Raw genomic sequence first — 26,542 nt, 5'->3', positions numbered from 1 at the left:
TTCCAAACAGCAGCGGTTCGATTGTGCGACACGGCTTTTGTCTTGCGGAGCGAGAGAATCACACTGTAGCAAATACTATTATAAATAAAAATGGTCCAAACCATATCGTGTTTGGTATCATTTTAATTGGAACAACGTCACAAATATCTTGGTAAAAGTTTTGTAAGAAAAAAATGAAAAATAACAAAATTCAGTCGTTGCATTAGTATTATTTCACTGATATATCCAATCCCAGATTATATTATCTCGCGCCTCAAGTGTCATGTTTCCGCTTGACATAGCATTTCGGGCCTTCGCCTGGATATGTTGTTTTTAAGCCTCGTACTGACCTGTGCATTCGTGCACTGAAAACGTTCGTTCGGGCAAAAATGCTCAAGTGAGTACGGCCCGTTAATGCGTTCGCGAAGGCCCTGGACACGAACGAACGCTTTCCGACGGCTGTCGGTCCATCAAAGGATATTCGTGCGAACAATTTTACTGTGCCGGTTACAAATTTCCAAGTACCGTTAGTCGACCGCTGTCGAATTTACCCTTCGGAAAAACTCAGTTTATGATATGACCTGATGAACCGTCATAAACTGATTTTCGAAATCCGGAACAACTTTTGATATTAATTGTTTGGATACTTTAACACTATTCCTACCGTGGCCGGTCAAATGACCGTTTTTAAATTTTCAATTGGAATTTCCTACATTCAACGTAAGTAAATCGCCTTTAAACTTTACGACTTTTCCTCATATATATGTATGATACATTTTTCAATATTCACTTATTTTTTTATTGTTTATTTTCTGAGAAAAATTTGTAGTCTGTCTTACCTACCACGACCGGTCATTTGACCGGTAGTACGATTTATACATTTTTGTAATAGTTTCTCTCTAAGTCTCAATGCCAAAACTATAAAGCCGTTACAAACGAAAGGTAATGTAGTTGTGGCACGATTTTATCCGAGAAGTGCCTTCCAGAAAATGGTTTACGGCACTTCCAAGTGTTTACAGTTCTCGCTCGACTATCGGGTTAGCGGTGTTTATTTGCTTGATTGATATCCGATACGGTCAAGATCCTCGAATGCTCATACGCCATCTTATCTACTATGACGTAACATAAATAAACTTATAACTGAAGGAAATTAGAGCAAACAGAAAAGAGCTACCAAGACTGGCAAAACTGAAAAACGACGACATGGCACTTTTCTCAACCAAACTCTATCGCTCAAATAATTGTATGTTGACAATTTACAAAGCCAAACCAAGAAAGAAAGTTCTAATTCTCAGTTCAATGCACACCTCCGTACAAGTTGAAGAAAATGACACCCGAACACCGCAGACAATTCAATTGTATAATAGCACCAAATTTGGCGTAGATGTGACCGACCAAATGGCCAGAAATTATTCGGTAAAATCTAAATCTCGGAGATGGCCTTTGCAAGTATTTTTTAATATCTTGGATTTAGCCGGGATAAATGCATGGGTGTTATATAAAGAAACTACGGGAGGAGAAATTACAAGATAGGAATTTCTATTCCAATTGGCAGAAGAACTTACCATCGAATACCAACAAGAGCTCGGCAAAGAAAATCAACCAATACCCATCGCAAGTACAAGTACAGGTTCCCGTGAACGGAAAACATGTCAAATAAGGTGTTGTAAAGATAATAAGACGAACAAAATCTGTCTAAAATGTAAAAAGTACGTATGCGGAAAATGTACAGTTGAGATGACCATTTGTAAAAAATGCGACGAAAAAGAATAAAATGTAGATTATGTACTCTTGAATAAAAGAAAATATATTTTTATACTGGTAAGCTGGCTATTGGTCTGCATTCAATATTGAAAAATATAAGTTGTGAAAGACCGGTCATTTGACCGGCCGCGGTAGGAATACGTATACGTGAAGTGTCGGTAGGAATAGTGTTAAACAGATACTGAAGACTCGTATATAAATCTCCCGTTGCTAAAAAACGTAGCGTTATCGCTAAACGTTCTTTCACCGTCACAGCTTTTCGAAATCTGGTGTCGTTTTTTTGTATTTTGGGGCCGATAGCATTTATTAAAAATTCAAAATCTTCCGATGACATCCGCACAACATTTTTTTCCTTTTCTTTTAATTATTGTGTTCATAACAATATACGCTGCACTGGCGATCGTGACATCTGTTCCTGTCGACATTCTAACTTCGACTGGTTTACGGTAGAAAGAACCTTTCTACAGATACAAAGGTTTACGGTACCTCAGGTAGAAAGGTTTGCGCGAACAGCCGGAGAAATTTCACGTTCGTTCGCCGAGAGCATTCGTTTGGGCAAAATGCACAAGTCAGTACGAGGCTTTACATTTCAAGTGATCTCTGAATTTATCTTTCGAACGGCAAGAAACCGACAATTTTCGGATCGGCCCGTTCCTTCACCTCCGTATCACAGACCAATAGAACTTTCGATACTCAGCAACGGAAAAATTTCTGAAACATTAACATTGTCCTTTTGCAATAATCACACAGGTGATTATTAACATTGCTCTTTTATATACAGTGTAGCATCGACGATAATTGATCTGTTTAAATATATTTAGACGATAAAATTTGTCTAAATTAAATTAGATTAAATTCATAAATAATTTCATCGATTTTGAAATGAATCCAATAATACCGCAAGATTTCAAATAAATTGAAATGTTAATTTATTGAACTTGAAATTCAAGTGACGGCACGAAACGCTATGTCAAGCTCAAACGCATGAACCTTTCCTTCGATGAAACGGCAAAGAATCAACAAATTTTGCGGATGGGCCCGTTGCCTCCGTTCCTTTGGAACAGCACGCAGCAAAACGAAACTCCTCGCCTGCAATGGCCCAGTCCTATTACCGAACCGTTTCTATCAAGAAACGAAGAAATGTTGTCCGAGTCGTAGCACGCTGTGGCATACAACGAGGCAACGCCTGCCTCTTCAAAAGGGTTCGGAACGGTGATACGACACGGGCGTTTGATACAAGTGGATACCCGGTTTTACGAGAACGCCATCGACAACTCTCCAAACGTCGCTGCTGTTAGTCTACCGAAATATGACCCTCTCCCCACCTATGATCAGGCAACAAATCGGCAGTCAATTTTCTATTGATTGGCTACATCAATCCCGGCGGGGATACCGGTCCGCGATCTGTAAAAATACGCTAAAATTCGTGATCCAGGCGAACATATAGCTAGATGTGTTTGGATTGTGTGAAGAATAAAGTGTTCAGAATAAAAATCATTTGATTTTTCTTCCCCTTCTGTTACCTATAGTTTAGATTTCAGATTATATTTACATTAGATTTAAGATTAGAACAAACGATCAAACAAATTCACTTTTATATATTAGTAGCGATAATAGTTGATTAAAATTCCCGGGGCAGAGCCGGGTAACGCAGCTAGTGTATTTATAAGTATGACTGGTCACAAGTGTGTGTTGTTTAGGTAGCCCTGAAGAAATTTGTTATAAATGTACCAGTCGTCATATATACTGTTAGAACCACTTCACTGTAGGAATAAAAACATAAATGAAAAAACCGATTGCTAGGACCCCTTAAGGGGGTAGACGCGGGTAATGCAGCGAGGTGACATTACCGGCAAAAATGGGCCTAAAAAGGGGTTTACGGGAATACACTTTCCGTCCTTATATGAGAAGATTTAGGGCTGGGTGAGGGCTCATTCGAAAGAGGAAGGTCCGATGCAGGGCGGTCTGGTCATGGTTCAACGAGATTGTGTTGATATCTAATAATATGAGTGTCCAAAGTAGAGTAAAAATCGACAAAATACATCCGCAGAATCCCAGGTATATTTATGTCACTAAAACAGTTTTGTCACTCAAACGGTGACCAGACCGCCCTGCATTGAACCTTCTTCTTTCGAATGAACCCCTATTTACATCAAAATCTTCTCATATAAGGACGAAAAGTGTATTCCCGTGAAAGCATTCCCACAGACCAGTTCCGCCATTTTGTGGATAATACAGAGCAAGTCGCGTGACAAATTTAGTTCAGTTAGTAGCGTCGAACTAAACAGGCTGCCGATTTAGAATCGTAGCCAGAATCAGGCGTTAGCTTGATTACGTCACTCGGACTGTGTCTGCGAAGACAAGCGAAAAAGGCAACAACGCCCGAACGCTGACTGAGACGCACTACAGTCATGCTGTCCTTCTCTCATTCTGAACGTTGAGATTATCCCTTTTCGCTAACAAGTAAACCTACGGGAGTGTCAGACTCCGATTTCTCTGAAATTTGGATATGTTATAATACATGAAAAACTAAGGGACACGTATTTTTTTTATCGGCGGAAAAACACATTTAGGGGGTGAAACGACCCCTCGAAAATGGGAGCTAAAATGGAAAAATTGCGATATCTTTGAGACCAGTGAAGCGATTTTGATGATTTTTGGTATGAAAGTGTCTTTCGATAGAAGACGAAAATCGCCCTAGTTATGTTGGAAGAGGAGTGAAAATTAGGGGGTGAACTACCCCTAAACTGACCAATTTCTTGCTACATTGTTTAAACAATTGTTATAAGCAATTAATATTTGTAACATATTTAATTCACTTCACATAACTAACAATAAATGTCAAAAGTCGATCTCATTGTATTTTGAAAGTCCCATGTCAAGTTACTGTTTATTCAAATAATTTTTCGAGTTTTCGTCCACCATATTGGATCCGTCATATTGAATTTTGAAAATCTGATTTCAGATTCGAATTCAGCGATTTAAAAAAGCAATATATTAAAAAGATCGAACAGTTAAAAAATATAGTTTCACAAGGTGTTTCATGCGCAATGCCAAACGAGCGCGGCAATTTAGGAGTTGTTTACCCCCCAAATATTTATATATATAAAAAAAAAATATATGTGTTCCATAATTTGCTTTCCTCTTGAAGTTTTAACAGATTTTACTTCGATCAGATCAAAACTGATTTTCTGCAGCAAGAAATTGGTCAGTTTAGGGGTAGTTCACCCCCTAATTTTCACTCCTCTTCCAACATACCAAGGCCGATTTTCGTCTTCTATCGAAAGACACTTTCATACCAAAAATCATCAAAATCGGGATCTGGTCGATGCATTGATAGCGCAAGGTAGCTGTTCCGAAAAAATTTCAAGGGTCAGAGAAAAGTTGTGTGGATTGTTGAATGTCAACTCCGTGTCTGACCAAATGGAAGCAAAAGTACATGCATTTTGCACAGCACTCCAAAGAAAATGGAAAGATTGCTCTCGGAATAGACGCTACTTATTTAAACGTCATCAGGTGTGGCTAAATAAGGAGATGATTATCGACGATATTTCATCTGTACCAGAAGTACCTGACTCAGTACCAGTACCTAGTCGAGGAAGACGTCCAGTACCTTTTAAAGAAGCATCATTGAAAACCAAAAGGCGCCGCGTCGAGCCATTAATAAAATCACATTCATATGATGAGTTAAGTTTCGCTACTGCAATCTCAAAAAAATCAGCAAGATTAAATGAGACGGAACATAGTGGCGTGTTGCCTCAGGAACTTGTTGCACTGTATTTAGATTTAGGCCTTTCAGAAAGAAAGTATGAAACATTAAGGTATTTCATTAATAGATTACAAAAGAATTATTTTCCTAGCATAAAGACTTTTAGAAAAATAAGAAATTCATTTTTAGTATGCAATATATTAGCTACCGAAATGTCTGCCGAGGTAGACTTGCAGAATATATTAAATGCCACAAGTGATAGCCTCCTAAAATTAATAACCATCGAAAGAAATTGCAATCTAAAACTTGTGTGCAAGTGGGGTTTCGACGGTAGTTCGGGTCACAGCCTGTATAAACAAAAATTTATGGAAAACACAAATTTCAACCCAATTGGTTAGGGAACAAGAAGCCATAATGCAAACCAGAATTGAACAACTCTCTACGTACAACAAATGCGATTTTAACGATGATTTTAATTTGACTATTTCATATGAATTGCATTTTACTATGATAGACGGAAGTATCAGTAACATTTTATCCAACACTAATTCAGCTTCAAAATGTTATATTTGTGGAGCAGCTCCAAAGGAGATGAACTCTAGAGAAATTACCGAAAAACCTTCAAACACCGATCAGTATCGTTTTGGTTTATCTACGTTACATGCCTGGATCCGATTTTTTGAGTGCCTGCTTCATATATCATATCGACTTCCTTTTAAATGTTGGCAAGTAAGAAGTGCAGAGAATAAGATAATATTTCAAGAGAATAAAAAGAGGATCCAACAAGAATTTAAATCAAATTTAGGGCTTCTAGTAGATAAACCAAAACCCGGTTTCGGTTCTACAAACGACGGGAATACGGCAAGAAGGTTTTTCAGTAATTCTCAAATAAGTTCTGAAATAACAAAAATTGACAAAATTTTAATAGATAACTTTTATTTAATTTTACGCATTTTATCTTGTGGTAAAAATATTCATATTCGTCGATTTAAGATCCTCTTAAATAACACATTTGAATTGTACATGAAATTGTATGATTGGTACTACATGCCCAGTAGCGTCCATAAAATTTTAATTCATGGGTGTGAGGTAATTAATTACTTTAATTTACCTATAGGCCTTCTCTCAGAAGAGGCAGATTATCTCAGATTAGAAGCAACGCATAAAGTGATCAGAAAAGACCGATCAAGTTACACGCGTAAAATAAGTAGGAAGGCTACTAATGAAGATCTAATCAAAAGGCTTTTACTCTCGTCGGATCCCCTGACATCAAGTTTAAGAAAAACTACTACAAAAAAACAAATTCAAGATCTCGAGGACATTAAGGAATATATTAATTTTGAACACGAAGCGAACACTATTTCAAGGCAATTTGATTTTCTTGATCTAGAATTAGAGGCAATCGATAGCTCTGACGAAAGCTCCAATTAATTTAATTTTATTAATATCTATATAATTATATATTAAATCATTTATTGTATATAGTTTTTTATTGTTTAATATTATTTCTTACTGTTCCGTTAGCATTAATATTGCCTTTTGTTATTTTATTATAAAATGTAATATGTTTTTTGTTATAATTATTATATTTATATAATAATACTCAAATAATTTCAGTTAACTTACTTCAAACAATTTGCGAGATAAAAATATGAATTATTAGTACATTCTATACATTCTTTTATTTTTGTCCCAAAATCCTTATTCAAGTGCCGCACTATGCGCTACCACCAAAATTTTGTTACGTTGCGCGTGCGACGGCCTGCACACTTATGAGGGATACATTCGCGATTTGAGTGATCGTCTGCACGAAATGCAGGACATCGCTGGACAAAATTTGATATCTTGAATTAAAACAATCTTTTCAGGAGCTGACCGAGCGTTAACACCGTATTCAAATCAAAATCTAGCGTGCGAACATTCGATTGTTACACTGTATTTGAACAATTTAGGAATCCATCATCATGGCATCCACGTCGAGGGCCGTGTACAGGAGTACGGCGGAGGAAAATCGCGGACGGCGGGTATTCGTTCGACGGATACCGCCCTTTACGCAATCTAAGGCCTTGATGAGGCTGTTCAAGGCCCACAACCCGGACCAGGCGGTGGTCGTGCGGAAGCCAACAGGCACTTACGCCTTCGTCACTTTCCCGACGGCAGCCCTGGCGGAGGAAGCAGTACGTTGGGTGGCGGCAACAAAACCTGTCTTCCATAAGCGCCGGATAAAAGCAGACGTGGTCGACTCATGGAACGAGGCGGCCCTATTAAGACCGCGTGCGCGCCCTGAACCGTTCCCAGGGTGGGAGCCGCGGAGATCTCCACCGCTACCAGAGGAGGTCGTGGCAAAGATTGCGGCGTACCTAAACTTCGCTGATCGAGGAAGAATGGAGGGCGTATGCAGAGCCTGGCGAGTGGGAGCACTGGCGTCTTACACCACCGAAATAGTCCTCACCACCGCGGACTGGCGTTGGTCGCAGGGGTGGTCGCACCCCCGTATAAACACCGAAAATTTCAACTAGGCCATCCGCCGTATGGGCTCGTATATTAACACGTTGCGTCTCGACGATCAATGGGTCGCCTGGAGACTGCGGCCGCAGGTGCTGGCGATAGCGGCACGCAATTGTCCCCAGCTAACCGCGATCGATTTGACGGGCGCAACAATACGACCGTCAGGAATCCGCGACCTAATACATACCGCGGGAACTTTGTTAACGCTCCACTTAGGAAGAACAGATAGTAATGTGGAACCGGAGTTGTCGGCCTTGTTCGCGGCGGCGCCGGGTCTCGCGGATTTCAGAGCCACGAACGGGGGCGGCGTTGCCGCGGATGACCCCGACGCTCCGGGAACTACGATTAAGGGACTGCGCGTCGTTGTTGGCAGCACCGGTGGCCGCGTGTCTGGCGGCCCAGCGCTCGCTCTCGTCGGTCGAGCTCGCCCAGTGCCGTTCCCTGTCCTCTGCCGAGCCACCCGACGCCCTCATTAACAACGAGGATCTACATCGATCGGTTCAGGAAATCGTGATGATCGACGTCAATTTCGCCCCGATCTTGGACGGAGAAGAGGAGGACATCCCAGATGCTCCCCCAGTTCCTGATCCGGTTTTCATCGAGCTCCAGTTAGGACCAGTGGAGACAACGCGAAGGCAACTTACCATCCTTCGTGTGTTGTTCTGGAGCTGGGTAGACACCACCTTCGTCAGGCGTGTGGGAGAGCACTTACACCGCTTACAGGAACTTGATGTCTCTGGATGCTCCAACATAAGGGGGCAATTTGCCTTAGAGCCCTTAGGTAACCTTCCGGGGTTGGAAAAGGCCACTTTGAACAACCTCCACCCCTCTGTATCAGCGCCAGCCTTAGCCACTATTGGCACGTTAGAGGAAGTTCGGGCACGTGACAGTCAAGGGATCACGGACGAAGATACCACGGCCATCGTCCGTGGCTGCCCACGTCTTGTGCTCCTAGACGTGGAAGGATGCCTAGGAGTAACGACACAAACAATCATTGAGTCCACCGAGATCGTCAGGAGGCAGGGCAGGGCAGCGGTGCTGAGTTTGTCGGTCGGCGGGACGAGCGTGGATCGTCGGGTGCGCATTCGTCCCAGTCTCGTGCTTAGGGTACTTTACGACCGGGTGCACCAGCCGATACTCCGCGATTTTTAGAATTTTCCATCGCCGAGGGCGGCGATAGTTTTAAGGGGGGAGGGTTTGTTACGTCCCGGCGGAAAATTTGAAATTTATCCGCCTTGCGTCCCTTATCAGGCCTTTCGAGGTTCCGAGGATTTCTCATGCAGGGGTATACAAGGAAGAGTTTGAGTTTAATTCTTTTCTATTTTTGACTTCTTCTATTGCTTTCTCTTCTTTATTCTACTCTACCCTGGAATCGTGTATCTTGTCAAGCCCTTGGGTTCCGAGAATTCTCATGCGAGGTACACGAGGAAAGGTCATTTCTGTTTCCTTCTTTACAATAGTTTACGTGACCCTCCTTGAAACTATCGTCGCCAACCATAGAAATACAAGACAGTTTAATATCGGGTAACGCACAAAAACTCGCGTTAGCTTGTAAGAGAGAGAGAGAGAGCCGTTAGCACAACACCAGCGCTACGCAGTTATCCAGTGCTTCGCATTCCGGGAATTTCCCTTGGTAACTGCGTAGAAACGGGAAAACCGTAATAACTTCTTTGTTAAGGAAACTCTTTCTCTCTCATTTGCACAAAGCGTCAGCCGGTCCAACCAGGATCATTATTACCTGATCGAATGATAGTGTGAAAAGAATGGATGGATGAATATGAATTTAAACGATGAAACTAAAATAAATGAGAACCCTTACAAAGCTTAACGTCGCGAACGTTCGACCGCCGTTCGAAAATCAAGGGTCGTTTAAAGCAATAAACACTATTGTATTCGAAATTCTAAGAACTGCCTAGCGACAACGGCGAATTTTGAACAAAGGAACGTTCTTGTAGAAATGTTTAAATTCACCGCTAACGAAATGTCGATTCCACAGAAATAATTATGCAAAAGATTGTAAATGAATGCATAATCGGCATTGCGACTATCGTAAATGCACCGTCCGCTTTTACGCTAAAAGATCTTTGTTATTAATCAGGCAAGTAAATAATTCTGATCCTGTTAAGGGAAATACGGATGACGGCTTCATCTGTTAATTTATACATTTTAATTCCGTTTTGTATTCCAATCAAGTCAATAGTATTCATTTAATAATAATAGTTCATCATTTTGATAATCAAACTAAATCAATAGCTGTATTTAGAAGTTATACGCATAAAGGAAATACTGCGTAGTTTCTGAAAACCGTTGAAACTATCATGGCGACGAAATAGAAAGAAAAGGAACACCAAAGAAAGGGGATGAAGGATCTTCGTCTAGCTCGCGCGTCTTAGCCAATCACCGGGCACGCGACACTTCCGAGCACGTGCCACGATTCGTCAATCCGTCCCCTCCAAGGACGATGATCGCGCGACGGGCCCTTCGCCCGTCGATCTCGCGCAAATTTCGACACTCTTGATCGATCAATCGTCGAGGTACGTGATCGGGAGCCCGTGTGTCCGAGAGACAGAGTTGTTCGGAAATCGCGATAGTTTTCCTCTGCGGTAAAGACCTCCCCGCGTAGCGAGGCAGAGTGTCGTGGTAGTTGAAATCGTCCGATTCTTAACAAGGACTCACTGACGCGCACGTAAAATCTTCCTTCTACCTAATTTTCTATCTTTCGTTCTGATTTTAAATCGTTTGTTCGCGTAATAATTCCGTTTAACTTCATTCCGCGTAATTAAATATCAATATATTTTTCTTCGATTCGTTATTCGTTTGTCTCTCGTCGACGTACTCGTCCGAATAATCCGTCTTCCGCCGCGACAAGTGCAGTGATCGAAAATTTACCGTTCTTTGCTGTTCCAGATCATCAAGCGAATACATATAGCGAACTACAAGCGAACACTTACGCATTTCGGTAAGTCGATCTTATTACATTTTTGAACACGACGTCTATCTGTTGGCAAAACGGGCCATCTGGTCCAGCCCTTCGGGGTTCCGAGAGTATCTCCGGCTGAGGTGTACCCTCACGGCGGAAATACGCCGATTTCACGTTAATTCGAAGGAAAACGAAATAGCAACCATTTACGCGACCGGTATACTACTTATACAGTTTCAAGTGTGATATCAGAGCGTTTGCATATTATTATATATTTTTGTTAAATTATACTAAGCATCTTTACCCTTGTCAAACTCGCAAGAACTGGTATTTTCATTATTAACAAGTTCCAAATTTATACAGATCTCAATTTTTGGCATTTTATAATCGTTATTCACTTGACTTTTATTCAAAATTAAACCAGTTTCATTCCTTAAACAGTTTCAAAATTTCATTTCAAACACACCTAACACCTTTCAGTTAGACACGCCTACCATCACATACAGATTCATGGAGGGACCCGTACGGGACCTAAAGCGTTGAACGAACCCAACGAAGGACTAATAATCTAAATTCTAATTTTAACATCTTAATAAACTCGTCTTTCGTCTTTTAATTGTCGAGAGCGTTAATCCGCTCAAGATTGGTGGCAGCGATACCAACCATCGCGTCAGAATAGGGGAGAAAGAATAGGGAATTGCATTTCAACCATCTAATTGAAACAGCAGTTTCACCCTTTTCTTTTTCCTTTCCTTTTACGTTGCGCCGTCGCACGCGCAACGTAACAACATCAACACCGAATATAATTAACTATTAATTTAATTTTTCCTCTGAGATAATTATTTAAACATGACGCAAAATTCACACACAAAATTTATGTCGTATACCGAACAGAAGTTGATCGAAAATGCATTAATTTCTACCGTCGCACAGTGAGGTATTTGGCCCAAAAAGCCGGAAAAAAGTCGGTTTAAAAAATGTTTATTATTTGAAGTTGTTGAATGTGTAAAGAACAACGTACCAAAACCACTTTTCTATTTGTATACTTATGAAGCAGTCAAACTTCATTGAAAATTGGAAGATTGCACAGTTCGTTTTTTTTTTCTTGACGGCGCTATGAAACATGTTACATTTATTGGCGATTTTTTACATGTTACAAAATAGCTGTGTACATTTTTATTGTATAAAAGCTTTTCAAGTGAATATATACTACATTTTCGAACAGGTTTTACCTTTCTATCATATATATTTGCATAGTTAATAATATGTGAAAGTAATCAATAAATCAATTATTTTTCTTACGATTATAAGATTTGTACACGTAAATCGGACGTGTACGGGGGGGGGGGGGGGGGGGGGGGGGGGTCAACGCACAAATTAGAGAAGTAATTGATCCGGGATAATCTTCCATCGAAACCAATCAAAATTAGACGATGTTTCCTGAACCTCAAATACCGCATAACCGACCATCCGTGCACCCCAAACCCGTAGCACATTGTCGCAGTACAGCCCTCAACAATACTTAATTTGCTTCCAATTATTGTTGTAGCAACTAGACGCCGTCATCTCTGGGTCAGTTGAGAGGGCGGTAAACGCCCGGGTAGAGCGGATTCAGCGAGAGACGATGCGGCATGCGACCGCGGTGGTGCAGCTGAGCCAAGCGTCGACCAGGCGACGCAATCCGTATCGGTGGTCCCGCCCTGGGAAAAAACGGCGAAGACAGGTGAGGTCAGCCTCAGCACCGCCAAGCAACGCGCCACCACCACCTCTGATGGGGATGAACACCCAGCCGCTACCTCAAGAGTCGGCTCAAGAGACCCGTACCCCCAGCCAATCAAGCCGATACCAGGCCCACCCCGAGCAACCGTACCGATCGCCTTATCTATACCAGAATTTTAATCCAGTGCCATCCTATTATCCGTATTCACCGCATCATCCTATATTTCCACGTCACTATGGTCACCCATATTCTTCAGCCTATCCGCCTGCATACCCACCCACATATCCCTATCCGCCATACCCCGCCATACGCAGTATGCACGGCCAAACAATCAAACTCAAACTGATACCACAATTCGATTGACAGGAAACAGCGATGTCCGCTTTCACTGTGCTGCAAGTAAACCTAAACCATTGCCGCGCAGCACAGGACATCCTATGGCAAACCGTACACGATTACCGCGCTGATATCGTAGTGATCGGCGAGCCATACCGCCCCCGGCCAGAGTGGCATACAGACCCGAGCGGGACCCTGAGCATGTAGTGCGTGCAGCGAACGCCACCTTCCGCCGAGCTGGGTATGATACGTAGAATACACACCTCCGACGGCTGTATTGGCCTTGAGACTCGCGATTTTGTCATATTAGGTTGCTACTTTTCTCCCTCCCTAACAATGGCCACCTACGAAGGCCAGTTAGATGGCTTAACAGCCGGAATCGCGTCGTCCACCAAACCCACGATAATATCCGGAGACTTCAATGCGCGTTCAGTACAATGGGGTTTAGATCGCACTGATGCGCGCGGATATCGATTGCTTCGCGTTTGCGAGCAAACAGGTCTAGTACCCGTGAATAGCAAGGGAGGCCCCTCATTCGTCCGAAATCATCAGCGATCACAAATTGATGCAATAGCGTGTAGTCATGCATTAAGAACTCGCCTGAAAAACTCGTTTGTGTCCAAGAAATACACCGGCTCCGATCACAATTATCTAGTACATCGTTTTGCCGCGACAAGCACCTTCGAGTCCTCCTCGATGAGTTCCGCATTGAGGAATACACAGTACGGCCCTCCCGACAAAGAAGCATGGGCTTCAATAAATAAAAGCAACCTATCCCTACCACCGGAAACTGAGTCCTGGATACGCAAACGAACCATTTTTGTGTTTGAGAATGCCGCAAGTATAGACACCGCTATAGCAGAGCTAGAGTCGTAGTACGAATCGGCACGGATACCAAAGTCCCATAATTCCACAAGAAAACGAAAATACGTGACCTGGTGGAACAAAGAAATATCGAAACTCCGATTATGCGCGGCGCGATCGCGTGCAAAATGGCGGCGTGCAGTCTCCCGCATGTCGAACAATAATAACAGTACATCAATCAATCCTCAACACCCCTTACACCAACATATGGTATCCGACCGCCGCGCATGAATTAAAGCTATTCGACAAGGCAAGGATGCCTCGTGGAGCAAAATGATAAATGAAGTAGCTCGTGATCCATGGGGAAAGCCCTATAAGAGAGTGATGAACCGATTAAAAGGGAAACCCCCTCTAATGCGCCTAACCGAAACCGAGTTTAAAACCGCCGTGTCTCAATTATTCGTAACCGAGCCCCCGGTAGCAAACCCGACCGGGTCAACCCCGGCTCCCGCCGCCGCGAGCCACACTGCAGGGTCAGCAAGCATGCCAATCTCAGCTCCCTCCACTCAGAGTCGGTCCCCTAGTCCACAGCCCGGACCCAGCCACGCCACCCCGAGTCGACTCGTTTCCCCGGACTTAGCTGCCCCACCATCCGAAAACCGATCAAAGACCGCCACAAGTATACGCCCTACCCCGCCATTCGTGGGACCAGTTCTCAGAGAAGCTGAAGAAGACCCGCGCATACCCTTCCCATTCAGCGCGCACGATGCCGCTACAGCCCTTGCCAAGGTATCCCGGGGAAAAGTGCCCGGACGCGACGGGATAACTGGGCAGGCCCTTCGTCCCATATTGAAGTTAGCCCCTGAATGGGTGCGTGATCTGTTTAACGCGTGCTACCGTCTATGATATTTCCCGAATTCGTGGAAAGTTGGTCGCTTAGTTCTCATACCTAAACCAGGGAAACCCTTCAATTCATATTCCGATCTGCGCCCTCTCTGCATGTTGTCGAACCTCTGCAAGGGTTTCGGGTATGCCCTGCGTGAACTTCTGGAGAAGGCCGTCCAAGATTCCGGCGATTTATCCTCTCGGCAATTCGGTTTTCGCAGAAAACGATCTACAACGCAAGCCATGAAAGTGGTAATTTCCGAGTGGAATTGCGCCCGTAATTTTGGAAACCATTGTCTGCTGATCGGTCTAGATGTGAAAAACGCATTCAATACAGTTCGTTAGGAAAATATAATACTGGCAGCACGACGTCGCAACTTCCCACCTCTCCTAATAGCAATGCTTCAAAATTACCTTAGTAATCGATTCATAGGTACCACCATGCCCGACGGCACGTGGATAGAGCAGGAAGTATTCGCCGGTGTTCCACAAGGATCAGTATTAGGGCCATTCCTATGGAATTTGGCTTATGACTCGATACTAGAGGTTACATTACCGCACAACGCGACAACCATCGCGTTCGCGGATGACCTTGCCCTAATTATTTTGGCAACATTGACCCAAATACGTGAAATAGCCGAAGAGGCACTCCGGCGACTCGGTGCCTGGTATCTCCAAAACGGGCTAACCCTAGCAACCCACAAGACCGAGGCCATTCTCCTGACAGGCCGCAGAATCCCCGCTGGACTGACTCTGCAACACGAATCATCTGTGATAAAAACCATTTCCTCGATGTTATACTTGGGCGTGTTGTTTAATAACAACCGAACCTTTCGCAGTCATCTATTGAAAGTATCCGATAAGGCTACCAAGGTAGCCCAACATTTATCATGGCTCCTACCCAACGTACGCGGAGGAGGATATGGCCCGCGCGTGCTCTATTATCGCGTCATGGAATCGATTGTATTGTATGCCGCACCGGTGTGGCACGAAGCCATTAGGTATAAAAACATGATACACCTTCTTTTACCAACCCAGAAACTTGGCCTGATACGCGTCGCCCGCTCATATCGAACTGTATCTCACGATGCCCTGACGGTCCTGACCGGCTGCCCGCCCTGGCACCTGGTAGTACGCGTCCGTCAAAGGCTATTCGGTTTTGAAGCCGAGACAGTAGTTGAACATAACGAGTATATAGCAGCCGTGAAAGGAGAGATTTATGCCGCTTGGCAACACCACTGGGATAATACCCGCCACGGCGCGTGGACTCGCCGCTTGATCCCCAACATAGAAGAGTGGGTAAAAAGAAAGGGACCTCTGCATCTAAACTTTTACTTAACTCAAGTTTTAACCAACCATGGGTGTTTCTCCTCGTTCCTATATTGGATAAAGCGCAGCAGCACCCCAAACTGTTGGTTCTGTAATCCTCCTGTCATTGACGACGCCGAACACACCGTGTTTTATTGCGAACGATGGGCCGCCGAACGTGCTCGCGTAACCATAGAAGTAGGGATATTGTACCCAGAAACCTTAATTGATTGCGTCCTGGACGAAAACCGGCGTACCCCATTATTGACATACTTAGCCGAAATAGTAAAGAAAAAGGAGAGTATAGGACGTGCACGAGAGCGCGGTCACCTAGTACCACCTCGGCGCCGGATCCGCCGCAGACAGACATAGCTTCATACCGGTATTAGGGAGATTCTTAAGAAAAACCGCAACAGAACCCAACCCCTCCTTTTCCGTTATGATTCCCCCTGGTATTAACAAGTAGTTAAGGGTATTAACGATAGAACAGCAAAACCAACCTCTTGAATATTTAGTATTTCTCCGTAATTAACCCCCTACCAACCGGGATATTACTAGAATGTTACTGACGACGCTTACTACAACAAAAGGAAAAGAATGGAATAAAGAAATTACACTATAGCCGCGGCGAAATTCATTATCAATAAATGCAAATTTTACCGTCTTGGCAAGAATTATTTAATTTCCTATTCTAAATCCCAAACCCCGGATCCACGAGGCGTCGTCGTTAAATTAACCGCACACCCGGAACAAGCCAGCTACCTCAGGAAAGAAACAAGTGATCTCCAACAGGGGAGATCAGGTAGAGAAAACGATAAGGTGACATCGTAAATAATTAATTAAATAGCCCGACAATGAGATCCCGGATAAGGGATGTGCATCCGCTAGGAGAACCTGGAAGCTGAACTTATCAGCATGACTTGGACCGGAGTGGGCGTCGTAAAACACAGCGAGATAATTGGAGCAATCATCAGAGATAACTTGCTTGAGGTAGATAATTATTTAGAGAGAAGACTACGGGAGACCGGCAATCATTAATATCGAAACAGAACCGAGCGAGCAAGGTAATGCATGGGTTCAATAAATGAGCAATACCATGCACGGAACGCGTCGAATATCAAAATAGAATATTATAATATCATATAATATAATATAATATAAAATAAATACAGTATAAGATGCAATACAATATGATATAGGATGCAGTGCAGCAGAGTATATTAGAAGTGGTGGTTACATAATGAAGTAGCGAAATAATATGCCGAGCTCGGCGAGCCCAAGGTCGAGCAGGGTCGCGTACCAAGGAGGTTTCAGGTTCCATCACCGAAAATATTGGCAACCGAATCTACACGTTGGATCTAAAAGGTAATTGTAAGAAGCAACCGGCCGACAAATAAGACTTCAGGCGAGTGAAAATCAAGGATTAATCGGTTAATAAACAGTACTACGATTATCATTTATTATATATAAATATATAATCATATGTTTGAAATAGAGTGGAATGAAATATAATACAAACTATAAAACATGAGGAAAGTGAGATGAAGTGAAGTCGAATGAATCAAACCGAATAGGATCCGCACACTGCGCAGTTTGTAGAACGCATTGTGTTGCTACATATCGCGCCGCAGATAAACGGATTATACACAACCAGCGGAATAAGGGAATAGTAACAGAACAAAGGCCGAATAAATAAATAAATAACATTTGACATTTAACAAATCAAAATCAGATAATCATCACATAAGGTCAAATAACGCATATAATCAGGAAGGCCCCGTAGTACCAATCAAGCAACATCCAATCAAATAATGTCAGTTGATAAAATAAATGGAATCAGAATAAAATCAAAAAATAAAAGAATAGTTGAAGTTTTTGATTAAAACCGGTGCAATTCAATTACTTCCATTACACATTCCTTGTCGCATTCATATCCTAAAATAAGAGAAATGTACGCAATTTTTTTTCTTACTGAAAGGAAATTGTTAACATTCTACTTTTTTTTATCATTTGTACATGTTACTAGCCATGTATGAAAAGCAGTCACGGTACAAAATGCCCAGGCAATATCAATCCAAAGTTGATATAATATTAAAATAATTCGGATATTTCATAGTTTGTTCAAAAACGCCAGGCATATAACTGAAACTTTTACTTTATGTATTTCTTACGTGCATTATTTGACGCCAAAGATTGATGTACTCCAAATCGGATACACTTTCTCGTAACTGAAGGCACTAAACATCCTCCATGTAGGGTCGAGCTCAGTGCGCCACCCTAGTTTGTACATACCTTCTGTCGATATTAATCGTTTGCATGTGTAAATTACACTGTGTATACGGTATACATGACAGTAATACACATGCAAACTATATATTACTTTATATAACTTTATATATCCCTTTCAGAGTAATTATATTGTATGTTTCCTTCTGCAGGTAATATACTGAAGATGCTGAAGGGCAACATCGTGGAGAAGTCCCTGCAGCAACGAATCTACAGCGCCGTGGCAGCGGTATTGAAGGCAGCGCGGCAATGCAAGCGGCGGCAGATGTCAACGAAGGACCGCATCAAGAAGATAGAGCATCTCGTGCAGGTAGGTGTATGCCAAGTTTTGGAAAACTTGCCTACACCCCTGCACGCGATGATTTCCGCCCAGATGCGCAACGTGGGAAAACCCATCTATGGACAACGCTTCACGGAAGAGGAAAAGGTATTAGCTTTAAGTATTTATAAGCAAAGCCCAAAAGCGTTCCGATATTTGTCAAAATTATTTCTTTTGCCAAGTATCGAAACGCTTCGGAAATTATTGTCGCACATTCCACTAAGAGCTGGAATCTGCGACAACGTATTCCGTGAACTCGAAGAACGGTCCGAGTTCTTCCCAAATGAGAAAAGCAGTTACGCTATTCTGCTTTTCGACGAAATTAAGTTATCGCCGTCACTGGTCTACAGTCCTTCAATGGACATAGTTGAAGGATTTGTAGACTCCGGTTTTTCGCGTTCTTTAGATATCGCGGATCATGCCATAGTGTGGATGTTCAAAGGCATAGACGGAGTGCGACCTTGGAAGCAACCTGTCGCTTATAGTTTTTGTAGGGGTACTTCTTTCGCGGAGATCATCGTTAGGATGTTTAAAGAATTAGTTCGCCGTGCTTGTCAGGCCGACATTGTAGTTGTAGCCTCAGCTTGTGACCAAGGCAGCACGAATTGTAAGGCAATACAATGTCTAATAGATTATTCGAAGAAAAATGCCTTTCAGCAGTCGAATCCATTACGGCATGATATAATTGTAATTGATGAAAATGAAATCGTACCGCTCTTCGATCCTCCGCACCTATTAAAGTGCATGCGGAACAATCTTTTGACTAAAGATTTGCAATTCAATTTAGCAGATAATCTTCCACGTGTGGCTAAATAGTCACACGTGGAAGATTTATATTTTATTAATAGCAGTAATGCTTCTTCTCAGGACCGAGTTCTGAAGAAGCTTACTGCAAAGCATGTAGTAGTTGATAAAATTAGGAAAATGAAGGTGAAGTATTGCGCGCAGGTTTTTAGTCAATCGGTTGGGTCCGTACTGCAAAAACCCCAATATCTGGGATGTAGGCATTAATGTTTTTCGAAGCATGAAATTTATCAGAAGAAAGTTTGCGGATAAAGAGCGTCCACTGGTAGTACACAAAATTTTAAATTTTTGACAACACTTCTAGGCAATCTTGGATTTTCACATTTTATTGGTCGCAATTTTAACCAAGATGCCTTATGCTGCAATGGAAAAGCGACCGTCACCACAGAACCTGTGGAGGAATGCGTTGTCAGGACCGTTCGAACAATGTAGTACACCCCCACAAGTGAGACCGAGGTGGAAACGAACACCGAAACCGATTGGGTCATCCCACCGATGCCGGAGCCAGAAGCCCAGGATCCATACGATCTGGATCAGTTTATTAACCTGGGAACGACATCCGACCAGCAAATCCAGATACCAACGCTTAACATGCAAGATACATTGGGTCTGCTTAAAATCACGGAGGCAATGATTGATGCCATGGAAGACGAAGACCGGTTTTCCACAAACGAAAGGTCAGGGCCGCCCTTGCCGACCCTTGGCATGAGGCCAAACTCATCCGTCCCAGGGACCGAGCCGTTCCATTTCCGGGTTGGGAACCCAGAACATCGTCACCACTCCCTACCGAGGTCATCGCTAGGATTGCCCGCTACCTTCCGTTCGCAGACCGCGCGCGCATGGAATGCGTGAATCGGGCGTGGAGACAGGGATCCTTGGCCTCTTATGCCGGCAACAGCAGGTTGGACCTCGCGGACTGGCGGTGGCCGCAGGCCTCCTGGGCAAGCAAACGTATTACCACCGAGATGTTAAATTGGGTTGTGCGTCGGCTGGGTGCGTATACCACTGACCTGCGCCTCGACGATAAAAGGGTCGTGGGGAGATTGCGGCCTCAGGTGTTGGGGATAGTCGTTCGCAATTGTCCGAACCTGGTGCGGATAAATTTCCTGGGACCTTGCTGCGCCCATCAGCGGTGCGAGATTTAGCAGCTTCAGTAGGCACCTTGCGGGAATTAGAATTAGGCTCGTGCTTGGGTAATGTCGACCCGGAGTTGTCGTCGTTGCTCGCGGCCGCGGCGCAACTCGAACGTTTTGGTGCCACGGGTACTGAGTTCGCGGGGGCGTCGCTGCCGCGATTGACGCCGGCACTCCGAGGTCTGCGCCTTAGGAATTGCGAGCTGCTGTCTCCGGCACCTGTGGCGGTTTTCCTACGAGCCGCGCGTTCGCTCGTCGGCCTTGAGCTCGCACAGTGCACCGCTCTGACCACCGAAGAGCCGCTTCAAGCCTTGATCGAGAACATCGCCATACGTTCCAGCCTTGAGGAACTAACGATCTGTGACATTAACTTCGTCCCCGAACCAGAACCAGCGGGCACCGAAGAGGAATTCGAGGTCCCGCCAGACCAACCACTCCATTATCTGGTCCTGCAAATAGGGCCGGCCGAGGCTGCAACTAGCGTACCGAAAGCGTTTCGGAATCTCCGGCTACTCAGTACAATGTTTTGCGGATGGGTCGGGAACACCTTCGTGCTCCACATAGGACGGCACTTGGCGCATCTCACGGAGCTAAATCTCTCCGGATGCTCAAATATCAAGGGTCAATTCGCGCTGGAACCTCTGGAAGGATTGACAGCGCTTAAGAGAATACACATCAACAACATGCACCCTACGGTAGGGGCGCAGGTCTTGGGCAGCATCGCTACCTTGGAAGAAGTGAACTGCCGCGACTCCATCGGCATTACAGATGAGGACGCCTGTACGGCTGCCCAAGGATGTCTAAATCTGGTAACACTCAATATGGAGGGGTGCTTGGGCATCACAGAACGCACCCTTACTGGAATCACCGACATAGTGCGAAGGCAAGGACGACGTGCGATACTGCGGCTCTCGGTCGGCAGGATCAACGGGCGCGGGACGGGCGTGAATCGACGGGCGCGGGTCAGGGGTAGCCTGGTGGTGCAAATTATCTATGATCGCGTCTACGAGCCAATCCTGCGTTAGGTTGAGCACACCGCGATTATTATCGTGAGCGATGAGCTGAACCCTTGACATCGCCGAGGACGGCGATGGTTTTAAGGGGGGAAGATTTGTTACGTCTGGAAAATTTTACAAATTTGTCCGCCTCACGTTTCCTTATCAAGCCTTCGGGTTATAGGAGTCTCCTCATGTAAGGGACGTGGGGAGGGCGAATTACTACTTCATCTTTTTCAATTTCCTCCTCAACTCTGTGTTTTCTCATCAAGCCTTCGGGTTATAAGAGACTTCTTCATGTGGGAGAAGCACAGGGAAGAGTTTGAGTTTATAATTATTCTATTTTGTCTTTTCTATCCTTTATTCTCCTTACATTTCTTAATTCTTTTCTTCAGTTATTACCCCTCCTTGAAACTATCGTCGTGCTCAACTGCGTAGTAACAGATTTCGAACTACACAAAAACTCGGGTTCGACAGAGGAAAGGTATCATAAACAGCGTTCGCTGCGCAGTTAGCCAGTGCTTCGCATTATAGGGGTCTCCTCAGGTTAACTGCGCAAAAGCGTAAAGATCAATTTATCTTTTGGATTTCAACCGATACTCTCTTCTTTTCCACGCGTGGGCGCCAGTCGGTCCCTAATCCGATCGTATGCATGAATTATATGCTGGAATGGAAACGCGAAATGAACTAGCAATTCGGATGTTGTTTGAAGGATAGAGCGAGGAATGAGAACCCTCGCAAGCAAGCGTTAGCAAGCGTTCGAAGACTGTTTAGGGGCGAAGGGTCGAACGGGGCAATAAAAGTCTTTGTATCGAATTCCGAGAATTTGCCTGAAACCAAGACCCAACGGTAATTTTCAAATAGTAAGAACGTTCTAGAACTAACTACACTGCTAAGGTAATGGCGAATATCCGATTTAATAATCAAAGAATATGCTAAATAGTCGAGAATTTCATTCAGAACACCGAATGTTTACAACATGCGTACCAGCGAAATTCGCGTTGCGATTTATGAACAAATAATTACGGATAACGTTAATCTACTACGCCGACTGCTAGTGAAAATCGTATGATTGCCGATCGATCAATTATTAATACATAATAGTATGATTGATATAATTTTTATTCATTATTATTCGCCTTATTGTTGAACGGTTTCGATTTAAACATTAGTTCAGATTTGAATAATTGCTGATGTTCGTTTATATCTGATATCGAAACTATAAGCGAGAAATGGAATATTCCAGAAAAATCTACGGCGTAGAAACACCGAAAAGCCGTTAGACAGAGATGGAACACCAGGAGAGAGAAAGAACATAGTCTAGAGGAATTTAGCTAGCACGCGTCTTCGACCAATAGCGACGCACGCGACGCTGTCGTCACGCGCTATGATTTGTTGGAATGTCCCCACGCAGGACATCATCCTCGCGACGGGCCCTTCCGACCAGGATCGCGATCGATTCTGAGTCTTGACTTCGTCGATCAATCGAGTAAGTCGTGACGGGAGCCCGTGCGTTTAGAGATAGAGTTGTATTAGTACTTCGCGTAATTTAGCTGCGCGGCAAGACCTATGAATTAGGCAGAGTGTCGCGAGGGTGAAATTCGGAATACTTTGCAAAGACTCAGTGACGCGCACGTTAATTTTTCATACTCTTAAAATACTATCTTTTCTCTTTCGTTTTTATTCCGTTTGATCGCGTATTTCTCGTATTAAATTCACTCGCGTTTATAATTATTTCGTTTCTAAAAAATCGTAATCGTTTGTGATCGTCTCATTTAGATTTTCCTTTTCTTTGACGCAATAAGGGCAATCGGGCGCGCGACGAGTGTGTGTGCTACAAGGACTCTATCTTCTCTCTTGGTGTTCCAGGTTCAACAGCGATCATTCAACGAACCAATAGCGATTTATTATCGTATATCTTATACTACATTTTCACGGTAAGCCTGTCAATTACTAATTCGTCGAGCACGGCATTATCATTGATTTTCAACAAGGCAAAACGGGTGATCTATTAAGCCTTCGGGTTATGAGAGCCTCTCCATTCTACATCGTCTCGATTTTTACGTTCAGGTACCGTTTATAAATAATACGTTATTCTAAAATTCCGAATTCTGATTTATCGCGACTTTGCGTGTGTGACGATTGTTCGACTACGATATTTTATCAGGGGCGACCTGTAAAGCCCTTTCGGGGGTTGTGAGAGTCTCTCCATTCAGGTCGTTACCTCACGGCCAAACCCCGCTAATTTTCGTAACATATTACAAAGCCGAGCAAGTCGTCTTACACTTAAATTTCAATAATCCGTTTAAAATTATGTTCGACGTCCAACTGTAAATCAAAGGAAAAATATCCGCTCTGATCGATTCACATTTTGTAAAATAGCTTAAGCATCTTTACCCTTGTCAATCAGTATTGTTTCAATTGAATTCAAGTAATAGCAATAATCAGTATTACCAGAAAAATCGACCAGATATTATCGACTCATATCTCGAAAAGTACTCAACCGAAATAAGCTCATGGAAATGTTTTGAAAAGCTCTCGATGTCCTCTACAATATTGTAGAAAAAAAATATGTGTTCCTATTCATAAAACCCAAGATGACCTTGATTTAGCCACCAAAATAAACTGTTTTCGACATTTTTTTACTGATATTTATTGTGCACTTCATACCATGCAACTCTTGTTCTAAACTTTTTTTTGCCAGATGGCTGCAAGTGGGTAAAAAATCGTGAGTAACGTTACAGGTAACACCCTGTATACCATAAATGCAAGGGTTACTTTAAAATGCTGTATCTTTGAAAAAAAAAATGGCAGTGACTTTTCTGTTTTTTAGAAATTGAAGATGAAGGTTCGTACTTTATGTTTCTGCAAACAGTATCCCCGAAAAAAAATGTGGCGCGTCTATGCATTCCGTCAAACTTTATAATTTTCAACATAACAAACATGCCCTCACATTTAAGGTATTACAGTGGTAGGGATGCATCACACGTAAAATCGAACTATGGTATCTTAAAGTAGAGATTTCAAGCTTTAATTTAAAAAAAAAGAACATAATTTTGCTATGATTTTTCGCGGAGTTACCGTCAGTCAAAGATGGCCAATTTTTGCCTAAAATTTTTCTATGCCATATTTCTTTTGGGCAATGTAGAAATAAGGAAATCCAAAAGAAACAGCTGGGCCAGACTATTGCAGGGTATTGACGCTGATATATGGACCGTAGACCGTATAAACTGGTCACTAGGACGTTAAAAAATAGAGCTACAAAGCCAAATGTCCTCTGTGTGAATGAGGTGGACGATATAGTAGCGAAACTTTTCATATTAAAACCTGAAATGATAAGTGACCTGGAAAATGAAACGGACTGTACAGAAGAAGACGAGTACTTACCTAGGAATACGGTCATCACGCAGGAGGAGGTGCAGAAAATCGCATCTAAATTGTCAACGAAGAAGGCTCCTGGACCCGATGGCGTCACGTCGGCAGTGGCTGAAGAGATCGGCCTGAAAGTATCAAAATGGTTAACACACATCTACAGTACCTGCTACAACCGAGGGTATTGGCCGGAGGCGTGGAAGACCGGTAAATTGGTCCTGCTACCTAAGGAGAAGGCGACCACCGCGTGCTGAAAGGGTCTATACACCACTCACAATAATATCGTGCGTTGCAAAGATCTTCGAACACGCGGTGAAAGGGAAACAGTAGTTTCCTAAAAGAAAATAACTTTGCACCTAATCAGTTTGGCTTCCGGAAGGGTAGGTCAATCCTTGATGCGATGAGACTGACGATGGCGTACTGCGAGAAAGCAAGGAAAGATGGACGACACTCCCTCATGGTGCTGTTGGACGTAAAAAATGCGTTCAACACCATCAGGTGGAACAGTGTCATCAGGAATATGAGGCAGAGAGGCTTTCCGGACAAACTCGTCAATATTGTGCGCAGCTGCTTACAGGACATGACAGATGTATAGTGTACGAGGGCAAAGAAATTGGTCAGTTTAGGGGTAGTTCACCCTCTACTTTTCACTCCTTTTCCAACATACCTAGGCCGATTTTCGTCTTCTATCGAAACATACTTTCATACCAAAAATCATCAAAATCGCTTCACTGGTCTCAAAGATATCGCAATTTTACCATTTTAGCTCCCATTTTCGAGGGGTCGTTTCACCCCCTAAATGTGTTTTTCCGCCGATAAAAAAAAATACGTGTCCCTTAGTTTTTCATGTATTATAACATATCCAAATTTCAGGAAAATCGGAGTCTGACACTTCCGTAGGTTTACTTGTAAATGGAAGACTAAGGATGCCACGGCTCAGCATGTCATTTTAGGGACCGTAGACAAAACAGTTAAACCTCATTTAATGACAAACGAATCAGCCAAAGAAATGTATGAAGCTTTACAGAAGATTTATCAGAAGAAAACTGAACAAGAAAGACAGCTGCTTATGCAAGATTATTACAATTTCAAGTTTGATAAAGCCAAAGATGTACACATGAATGTCAGTGAGTTACAAAACATTGTGGTGAAGTTGAAGGGTTTAAATGAAGAAATCTCTCAAAACATGTTAATGTCCAAAATTTTAACAATTCTTCCTGAAAAATTGCAGTATTTTAGTAGTGCTTGGGATTCGACACAAGCAGATGATAAAACTCTTGATAATCTTATCTCAAGATTATCTCTGGAAGAAGATAAACAGGGATATCCTTCAATGACAAATGGACTGATATAGAATGTAAAATCTGTGCAGAAGCCAAACAAGTGAGATTACCATTCAAAACTGTGAGAGAAAGAGCAACCCGCCCATTAGAAATAATCCACACAGATCTTAGTGCAGCCATTGATCCACCAACCCATGACAACATGAACTATTTTATAGTCTTGCTGGATGACTATACACATCTTTGCACAGTGTATCTTCTGGAAACCAAAACACCCTATGAAGTTTTTGAATGTATCAAGACATATGTACAACAAGCATAAGCAAGATTCAACTTGAAAGCAAGCAAACTAACAAGTGACAATGGAGGTGAATTTAAAAATGCTCTTCTTTTTGACTGGTGTAAAGATAAAGGTAT

At 43.0% G+C, this 26,542-nt stretch overlaps 2 protein-coding genes across 2 annotated transcripts; both read left to right on the top strand.

Moving 5' to 3' along the window:
• The first annotated feature begins 18,385 nt into the window (after positions 1-18,385).
• Positions 18,386-20,249, top strand: LOC123989260. Its single transcript, XM_046289981.1, is given in 1 exon segment — positions 18,386-20,249. A coding segment is annotated over 1 exon segment (1,164 nt). The 3' UTR covers positions 19,550-20,249.
• Positions 20,250-25,851: 5,602 nt separating this feature from the next.
• Positions 25,852-26,196, top strand: LOC114882092. Its single transcript, XM_029198971.1, has one exon. It carries the CDS (start codon positions 25,852-25,854, stop codon positions 26,194-26,196), a length of 345 nt encoding a protein of 114 aa, XP_029054804.1.
• The last annotated feature ends 346 nt before the right edge of the window (positions 26,197-26,542 follow it).

The sequence above is a fragment of the Osmia bicornis genome, unplaced genomic scaffold, assembly GCF_907164935.1.
Source record: "Osmia bicornis bicornis unplaced genomic scaffold, iOsmBic2.1, whole genome shotgun sequence".
Classification (NCBI taxonomy): domain Eukaryota; kingdom Metazoa; phylum Arthropoda; class Insecta; order Hymenoptera; family Megachilidae; genus Osmia; species Osmia bicornis.
The sequence above is the reverse complement of the archived record's forward strand: the minus strand, read 5'-3'. Positions and strand labels throughout refer to the sequence as shown.